This window comes from Frankliniella occidentalis, unplaced genomic scaffold (assembly GCF_000697945.3).
Source record: "Frankliniella occidentalis isolate FOCC.00 unplaced genomic scaffold, Focc_3.1 Scaffold183, whole genome shotgun sequence".
Lineage (NCBI taxonomy): Eukaryota > Metazoa > Arthropoda > Insecta > Thysanoptera > Thripidae > Frankliniella > Frankliniella occidentalis.
In genome coordinates this window covers 391,058-400,619 of record NW_026267309.1, presented here as the reverse complement: position 1 = coordinate 400,619, position 9,562 = coordinate 391,058, and the positions used below count along the sequence as shown (strand labels likewise).

General features: G+C 55.2%; 1 protein-coding gene across 1 annotated transcript in view; it reads right to left on the bottom strand.

Annotated features, from left to right (window-relative positions):
* Positions 1 to 9,562, bottom strand: part of LOC113217590 (cubilin-like) — a gene marked incomplete at both ends in the record, with an annotated part of 23,858 nt that extends 14,296 nt beyond the window's left edge. The window contains 16 exon segments of the mRNA XM_052272002.1: positions 22 to 185; positions 271 to 502; positions 585 to 759; positions 944 to 1,134; positions 1,834 to 2,074; positions 2,772 to 3,082; positions 3,445 to 3,742; positions 3,745 to 4,007; positions 4,158 to 4,329; positions 4,433 to 4,620; positions 4,882 to 5,232; positions 7,627 to 8,380; positions 8,916 to 8,963; positions 9,052 to 9,198; positions 9,275 to 9,392; positions 9,469 to 9,562. Coding sequence (XP_052127962.1) covers positions 22 to 185; positions 271 to 502; positions 585 to 759; positions 944 to 1,134; positions 1,834 to 2,074; positions 2,772 to 3,082; positions 3,445 to 3,742; positions 3,745 to 4,007; positions 4,158 to 4,329; positions 4,433 to 4,620; positions 4,882 to 5,232; positions 7,627 to 8,380; positions 8,916 to 8,963; positions 9,052 to 9,198; positions 9,275 to 9,392; positions 9,469 to 9,562 — 3,747 coding nt within the window.

The window sequence follows — 9,562 nt, the reverse complement described above, 5'->3', positions numbered from 1 at the left end:
GTCACAGTCACGGTCAAGTACTCCGCAGACGGCCCGCGCACGGGGAGGGCTCACCTCTGCTGGTGTCCAGGAAGGTGTAGGTGGCCGTGAAGCCCTCCATGTTGATAGTCGCGTCCGTCTTGAACACCACGCTCATGACGGTGTCCGTGGAGGTCAGCACGGGCGGCACGGTCCTGCCGCAGAACCTGCAGCAGAGGGTGCAGAGTCATGCGCCTGCCAAGGGCTGCGGTGCTTTGGTGGGGGCTTGGTCTGCGTTGCCGTGGGACTTACTTGCCCAGGAGCCCGCCCGTGCCGGGAGTGGTGCTGTTGTCGTACACCGCCACGTAGTCCACGTTGCAGGCGGTGCTCTTCTCCATGACCAGCGTGACAAAGGTGAGCTGGACGACGAAGCCGGGCGGCGCGACCAGCAGCCACGAGCACTTGGTGTTGCTGCCGTGGTTGCCGTCGGCCCCCCTCGGGGACTCGATGAGGCCGTGCCGCTCCTTCAGGATGCCGCCGCACTCTGGCATGCCACCAAACGCGTTCTTATTGTAATTGTTTGTTCCAGCATTATTGGTTCGAGCCGAGCACGGCCCCGGACTCACCCAGGTCGATGGCGGAGTAGTTGGCGCGGAAGCCGCCGTGGTTCAGCGAGCTGTCCGTCTTGAACTCGATGAACATGTAGTTGTGGGTGGACACCAGCGGCCGGTCCGGCAGGTCCGGCTTCTCGCCGCAGAACGTGCCGAGGAGGGTGGAGTTCCGGTTGTCACCATCGCGCACCTGAGGCGAGACAACACACCCAGAGCGATGAACATTGGATGGGGGAGACTTCCGGTCACTCCTAGGGGTTTTAATTTTCCGGGAAAGTATTTCTAGACATTTTTTCGACTTATTTTTTTGTTCATTTTTCTAAAAATATTTCAAAACTTTAAAAAAATGTCCGACTTGAAAATTCTGCCCTTACCGCGACGTAGTCGTAGTAGCAATCCCCGCGCGCGCTGTTGTGCTCCACGTCGAAGTCTAGGAACTGCAGTGAGACGGCCGTCCTGGGCGGCAGCCGGATCTCGTACGTGCACCGCCGGTCGGCCGGGTACGAGCCGGGGAAGTAGGGCGAGGTGATGACCCCCTGCGCCTCGGTGAAGACGCCTCCGCAGACTGCGTGCGGACCAATACGTCATGAGCGCTCTGCTACTGTACCGATTTCCCCGAGGCAAAGGGAGGGGTCCTTCGAGGAGTACTTAACTTAAAATACCAGCGAGTAGTACATAATAGGGAATCAAACGATGATCATTAGAATTCAACATGGGCCCGACTTGATCATTAGTGATCCCACAGGATAGACTTGATCACCCCCCACCACCCCCAACACAAAGGCCCTATACAGAAAATCAATAGCCACAAGGCCAACCCAGCCAACCTCTTAGTCATAAGATGGCGCAACCTGTTGTGCAATACATCATCACCCCCAACGCAGAAGCCCCGTGCAGCGATTCCGTGTCTGACAATGTCTTGAACAACAGGTTGCGCCATTATGACCAAGAGGTTGGCTGGGTGGCTATTGATTTTCCGCTCGGGGCGTCTGCGTTGGGGGTGGTGGGGGGTGATCAAGTCTATCCTGTGGGATCACTAATGATCAAGTCGGGCCCCATGTTAAATTCTAATGATCATCGTTTGATTCCCTATTATGTACTACTCAGCGTACACCAATTTTGCTTGATTTTAAAAAAAATGTTTTTCTTGATTTGAATTTTGATTTTGGTAATTATCAAAAAAAAATTGCAGCAGGCTGTTACACGGATTATTTTGTTTTGTGAAGTAGAAGTATCCCTCGGGGGTCCTCCTTGTTTCACTTACAAACTTCGTAGTGCAGCGTGAAGCCGCTGCGCGCGAAGGACGGGTCGGAGACGAAGACGACGTAGGCCGTGTTGGACGTGGTGGAGAGCGGCGGCGGCCGGTCGTTGCCGCAGTACTTGCCCAGGAGGGGCGCGGCGCTGCTCGGGCCGTCGTACACCTGCGCAAGGCCACGTGAGTAAGTGGCGAAGGGGCAATAACTCCCTTTTGATGTGTACACACGATCCCCGAAATCTTTGATTCCCAGTTATTCCCGTCCACTTATGTTCATTCCTTAGGTTTTCTAGTGGTAGAAAATGCTTATTTCGACTAATTTGTACGAGTTCCACTAGTTTCCTGCTTACTTTAAGCGCTTTCTGTTGGTTTCGATTAATTTTTATCCTGATGATTCCCAGGCAGGTGTACACATGATTCCCGGAGTTATTGCCCCCTCGGTAAGTGGCGTACACTGTACGGCCCGGGTGTTCCAGCCAGAGTTCTCAAACGGGTGGGTCTTGCGGCTGCTTTTGGACCCGCCACTGCGGGTGGGGCGGGTGGGTCGAACGGGTATGGGCTACCCGCCGCACCGTGCGGAAGTTGCAAGTGGGGGATCAACCGCTCTAACCGCGATATCTTTTTTATTCAGTGTAGAATCGAAGATTTACTCATAGTGTGTGCTCTTTAGAACAAAGGCGTTTTGCTTCATAAAATTAAAACTGAAATTTTATTCAAAATTTATAAGAAACTACGAAGTGAAGAAGAATTTCTCCTGCTCACGGTGCATTTTTCAAAAGAAAACAAAAACCAGAAAACAATTTTGAAATATTATTTTGCACATTATTGTCATTATCCCGTTTTGTCGTAGCGGTGCGTCCAATCAACTCTATTTCGCATATTTAGCTGGAAATTTAGGCTCAAAGTTGCATTGCTCCCACTGAGCCGAGCCGGCTGCGTCACCTATCGGCTCGGCTCGTAGTGCGCGCTCTCTCGCACGCCTGGCGTGCGGGTAGAGGGACCCACCCGTTTGAGAACTCTGAGTTCCAGCAGCCAACCTGGACTAGCACCACAGCGTAGCCTACCTCGAGCCTGTCGAACACGCACTCCGTCGACGCCTCGAGCGCAAACTCGCCGGGGAAGTCGATGACGAGGCGCTCGTTTTTCGGCACCTGTATCTTCCAGCCGCAGTTCATGTTGTCGCGGTAGCTCGCCCCGTCCATCGGGGGCGTCAGCGTGCCCTCGGGGTCCGTGAAGACGCCGCCGCAGCCGGGGGTGCCTGCGGGCAGCGGGCGCGGCCTTTGAGCGAGTGCCGAGGGGGGAAAGCTGGGGAAAGCAGGGTGTGTGCCAGGGGCAACTCCCCTCTCCCCGCCAGGTCCCGGACCCTCGAGCAGTGCTCATCGTGGGTCTATGGGACGTGGGGCAGAGGGACACCCTTGTACACGGCTCACTTGGGAACGCTAGTGTCAAACAGGCACGCAGTTCTTTCTTTGAGTAGTACAGGGGCACTACACATAAGATGTTGTCATGTTGTGAAAGACCATTTCCGATTTGGTCACCAATTGTTAGGAACACTCGGTGCACTGTACGACACTCGAGTTTCGCGAGAGCATGCGCGGTATCGCCACCCTATTCCCTAACCCTCGATGGCCGCCGCCGCGATCTGGAAGCCGGCGTCCTGCCGGAAGGCGTCCGAGTGGAAGTGGAGCGTCAGCTCGTGGCTCGAGGAGGTGAGCGGCGCCGGGTGGCTGGTGGAGTTGCAGTAGCGCGCCAGCACCTGCTCCGAGTCGTAGCCGTCCAGGACCTGCGCAGCCGAGCAGACGACACATGAAGGCGTCAAGGCGCGGACGCTCAACCCCGCAGCGCCAAACACCGAGAGGTACTCAGTGTACACATCAAAAAAAAATCGAAAAAAAGGGGGGAAAATTCGAGGAAAAGTCAGGAAAAATCAGGGAAAAAAACACATGAAAAAACACACAAGTTGGTGAACGTTAGAGTTGCTAAGCGCCCCACACCAACCTCCAGGTAGTCGAAGCTGCAGTTCGGGTGCGACTCGATCTGCATGGAGAAGAAGTGCAGCTGGATCCTCTGGCTCTCGGGCACGCGGAGGTGCCACACGCAGTCTCTGTTGGGTGGGTACATGCCCGGCGACCCCGGCGAGCTCACGGAGGCGTGGGACGTGAACTGTATCTCGCCGCCGCACACTGCGGGCACCGACATGTGACAGTTAAGTAGGGCTGGTTAGGAGCTAGGGCGTTTCTCGAGTGTTTCTTTGTGTTCGGTCGCAGGCGCCTGGCTGAGGTCTATAGCTGGGGATGCCCGCAAGGAGCAGCTTCTACACGGGGTAATCTCACCTGGGGCAATGGACGTCCAGTGTAGCTCGAAGCCCCTGCTGCCGATGTTGAGATCGGAGCGGAACCACAGGTACAGGGTGTGCGACGTCGACACGATGTTGCCCTTCTTGGGCAGCTGGTTGCCACAGAAGCGGCCCACCTGGTGGGCACCCGACGTGGGCCCGTCGTGGATCTGTAAACAGGACGGTGTTTCCTATACCGTTCCGACGTCGCCGTTTGGCATTCGGTAGCCCGGCAGCCCCGGCCTCGCGCCAGCTCTCGCGGTGGTGCAGTACCTGTAGCCAGTCGTAGCTGCAGTGCGCGCTCAACTCGACGTCGAAGTACTTGAAGGTGACGTTGAGCACGAGGGTGGAGTTGGTGACGATGACCCAGCCGCAGTTGACGCCGTGCGGGTACTCGCCGGTGCTGTTGGAGTGCGGGAAGCGCAGCGTGCCCTCCTGGCTCCGCAGGAAGCCGCCGCAGGCTGCCGGAAACGGAATAAGGATTGGAATTCTACAAAAAAAGTATTTTTGGGATACTTTTTAAGATTTAAAAAAAAGTCTTCACATTTCCCTCTGATGAATACCATTTTTCTCGCCATTTCTTAAAACGATTTTTCTGAAGAAAAAAAAATTCTGGAAATGTTTCCAACTTTTCCGGAAAAAATTCAAACCCTACCAGACGGGCGACCCGATTCTGCAACCTCCGGTCCCGATCTCAGATGGGCACCGGAAGTGGGACTCACCCTCCTGCCTGCTCTCGCAGTTGGTGCCGGTGAAGCCGTCCGGGCAGTCGCACGTGTACGCCGAGGAGTCGGGGCCGGACGGGCGGCACGTGGCGCCGTTGAGGCACGGGCTGGTGGAGCAGGGCGCGCGCACCTCGCAGTCCCGGCCGAGGAAGCCCGGCGCGCAGGTGCACGTGTACGAGCCCGCCGAGTTGGTGCACGAGCCGCCGTGCTGGCACGGGCCGGAGGCGCACGGCCCCGTGGGCGTGCCGGCGGGGTCCGGGTACGCGCTGAGCGGCGCGCAGCCCTTGGGCCCCACCCCGGGCCCGGACCAGCCCGGCTTGCACTGGCACGTCACCGCCATCCCGGAACCTGCAACAGAGTTTCAGCAGCTTGTAGTGTCGTCGTTTTGGCACGCCAACGCGCTGCGCTCAGCTTCGTCCCCAACAACTTACGAGAGCTCGGCCCCTGTGATAATCGGGGTAGGCAACGCCGCAGTGCACGTATGCACTAGAGGCAAGATGTTGCCTGTCTTCCAGGAGCTATATGAGACCTTGCATTGGCTAGCTGAACTTGGGAGTTAGATGATGGGCACACTTTTTGATTTGAATGATCCGAGGGCGATAGTTTAAGTTAAAGAACGAGCTTACTCCGTAAGCACCACATTCATTTTGTGATATACGTCTGCCTCGTTTTGTTTTTTTTTAAAGGTGGTTTATTCTGAATAACGGTCATTTGTATGAGAATGTTTTAAAAAGCAGCAAAAGGAAACAAGAAAAGAAAACTGGGGTACAGTCATGGATCCTAAATCCGGACGATTTTTAGCGAAAAAGTCCTGTGAAATCCGTACTTTTGATGATATTGAAAATCGGTGGGAACAGTAAAATCTACGGACCAAGACGCACCTACCACCACCTTGAACGATTTTTTATCATCTACGGTGTACCTGTGAAGCCCGCTAGAACACTGTCCGTGTTTAAGAGCCCCAGTGCCCTAAATACGGACAGTCTGTTATAAATCATGAAAAGTGAAAAATTGTTGGGGGGCAAAGAAACTTCATGAAAAATTTGACCTTACCCTACTGTCGAAATTTTCTTATCTTGTATAGTTTAGCCGCCAGAACTGCTTAAAGGTCGCTTTTAGAGTGCCTTTAATCTGGACAACAGTCACTTTTGCATGTAAAAGCCTATGTCTGTATTTAGGGGACTTTCGGAAATCGCTTCTCAAACTTGACAAAAGTGACATAAACAAAATTTTCTTGTGTCATCTTGGAGGTGAAGAGTCCTAGTTTCACATATGTCAACCTGAAAATTGTACGATCACCCACCGTTTAGAGCCCCATATTTTGGCAAAGCAGTATAAAAATTGTCCGTTTTCATGGCGCAAGTTTGGCATTTTTTTGAGAGAACAGTATGCTAGATATCGGAAATATTTCTTCAAATCTAGATTCTAGAAGGTCTAACCTTTTTACTGTGAAAAGCAGTAGGTAGGTTTACAGGAAAATTTTCCTTGACGCAAGTTGTAAAATTACAATTTGAAATCGTAAAAATACATGCAGTACGTATCGACTTAAAATCCATTGCCGAGGAAAAAATCTGCTCTCGTAAATTTACAACTTAAAATATAATTTAAGTTTACAAAAATGTTGTAAATTTACGGCGATATTTTTCAGTGTTCCAACGAACCTTCGGAAGCTATATTTTGGATAACCGTTTTCGATTTAGGGGCTTTATTAGTAGAAAACAGCAAAGTGTCCGACATTATGGCGCTAGTCCGAAGTTAGGATTGATGACTGGACATATCTGATATTCGTGATCGGGTACTCACGCCGCAGACCCACGACAACACGAGCACACAGGCACGATCTGTCTGTGTTTTCGACAGGTATTTGGGTATAAAACGGTCGCTTGTCAGTCAGGCTCCTCGTACGTAAGTCTGGTATACATTTTTGTGAACAACCATGCGTCAAGAAATTGCGCTCATGTCCGTCGTCGTCGTGGCCGCGGTGCTGCTCGCTGAGGTAAGGACCTTACAAGTTTGGGGGATCTGATCGGCAATTGCGATATTATAAAAACCACCGTCGAAAACAATTATAAATACTTCATTAGGAGGGGAACTGAGTGAAAATGTCTAAAATAGTTACGAAAGTGACGAAGTTGGGCTGAAACATTGACACGTGTGGATCCGTGCAAATTGAAATATCTGTTTAACAAGTATTCCGCTGCATCTCGATTCACCAGTGTTTTCCTTCTCTCGTGTCCCCTCTAGAGCGGCAGTGCGGCCGAAGAGGTTCTCGTTCGACCGGAGCGCTCGCCGCTTCCCGGGTTCCACCTGCCGTGGTCCAAGAAGGCCAGCAGCAAGGTGGTCCCGGTGGGCGCCAGCCCGCCCGCCGGCCAAGCTGGACCCCTGAACGGCGGCGTCCCTCTCAACAGGATCCGCAACGGCGGTGGTGGCAAGTGACGGGTGGCGCCCCCTCAGCACACTGCCTGCGCTCTCCCACTGCCCATTTGCAGCCTAATGAGACACGCAGGTATCACACGGGAAGAGAAAGAAGGAAAGTAAGCTGATTTTTTTGAGGAATTATTGTCCTAATAAAATCCGCTATCGACCAAAGTATCAAAATCATTGACTCCCGAGACATTGGATCTCAATAATATCGTGAATAATGCCACGCCGATAAGCAAACTATCGCAGCACGGCAGCGGGAGCATATCGATATAGCCCTCGACATCTCGATGCTATCGCTATCGCACGCTGGAACCTTACCGGCCAGGTTGATGCACAGGGCCTGCGGGTGGCAGCCGCCGTTGTCGACCTGGCACACGCCCTGGTAGCTGCAGGTCCTGCCGTCGCCCTGGAAGCCCGGCGGGCAGGCGCCGCACGCGCTCGAGCCGCGCGTGTTGATGCACTGGACGCCGGCCGCGCAGCCGCCGTTGTTGGTGGCGCACTCGTCCACGTCGGCGCAGTAGTAGCCGTTGCCCAGGTAGCCGGGCGGGCACGAGCCGCAGCGGAACGAGCCGGGCGTGTTGAGGCACGGCACGGCCGGGTCGTGCGAGCAGGGCGGCCTGGCCTCGGCGCACTCGTCCACGTCCTGGGTGCAGGCGCGCGTCGCCGGGTCGAGCCGCCAGCCCGGGTCGCAGTGGCAGGTGTAGCCGCCCGCCGCCGCGGACGCCGGGATGCAGAGGCCGTGGCCGCCGCAGAGGTCGGCCCCCGCCGCGCACGACGCCTCCTGGTCCGCGCAGTGCAGGCCGAAGCGGCCCGCCGGGCACAGGCAGCGGTAGGAGCCCGCCGTGTTGAGGCAGGTGGAGCCCGCCTGGCAGCCCAGACCCGTGCCGGACAGGCGCGCGCACTCGTCCACGTCCGCCTCGCACAGCGCGCCCTCCCAGCCCGCCGGGCAGCGGCACACGAACGCGTTGTACGCGTCCTCGCACGAGCCGCCGTGCAGGCACGGGTTGCTCGCGCACTCGTTGGTGTTCAGCAGCCGCTCAATGGCGCGCACCTTGCGCTCCGCCGTCCTCAACTGCGGGCAAGTGCGGGTGGGGTTGGGAGGGCGTCGCGGAGCACACACAGAAAAAACCTTCCTCGATTCGAGTACATCTGTACTCGGGTAAGCACAAGATCAAGGTTTTTCCTTCAAACAAATTTCTCTTCTCAATGGGGAGCCCACCACTCCTCCCCGTGCCCATCGCCATCTTCACCTCAGTTCTCCGGATCCTGCTGTTCTCCTACTACCTTTTTCGAACTCTATTGAAATACCCTATTTTAAAAATATTTATGCATTGTTCCAAGTGAAAATTGCACTTGTGCAGACTCCAGTACAAGCTTACTTGAACCAAGCAAGGAATTTTCTGGTTGCGCGCGAAACAGGCCGGCCTCGGACAAAGGTAACCTAACCGAAGACTAAGGTAACCTAATCTAGAACTAAGCTAAACCAGCCTAAGACTTATGTACTTACCTAGGACCTACAAAACGTACCCGAGTACTTAGGCAAGGTAAGCTTCTAGGACTTCGGTATCCTAACCGAGTACTTAAGCTGTAGCCTAACATAACCTTACCCTGCGGCTGATCGTGGTGAGGACTCCAGCGTCAGGCCGCGCGGACGTCTGCAAGCACGAGAAAAGGGGTGTGAGCCGGTCGCGCTAGCAGAGAGCGGCACGTGTGTCCCGTTCGCAGGCCCTGCCCTGTACGCACCGTGTTCTCCATGGCCTTCTCCAGCCGCTGGACCTTGTGGCCCAGGTCGCCGATCTGCTGGACGAGCTGCGGGACTTGCACGTCTGTGACGCGGCTCCGGAAACCCGACTCGCGGAACGTCTCCAGCATCGGGCCGATCGTCCGCAGCTGCGTAAGTGAGTGAGCCGCGTTAGACCAGCCAGCGCCAGCAGCATCTGCCCGCCCCTTTGGTCGGCGCACTCACCGATCTGACCACGGCGCCGATGTCCTGTCCCTGGATGTTGAGGCTCTGCAGCGCAGAGATGGTGATGTTACGCGGGCCCTCGATGTACAGGTGGCCGTTCTCCACCCGCAGTCGCGGCCTGGGTGGATTAAACATAGCACTGTTTTAATGCCTATGCAGAAAATCTAACGTTTCTCTTTGGCACCGGGACGTACGCGTTAGCTCCGAAGATGAACCCGAGGGAGTAGTCGAGGACCTCGCTGAGGACCTGTAGGCCGAGCAGCACGCCGAGGAGCGCTCGGCCGCGGC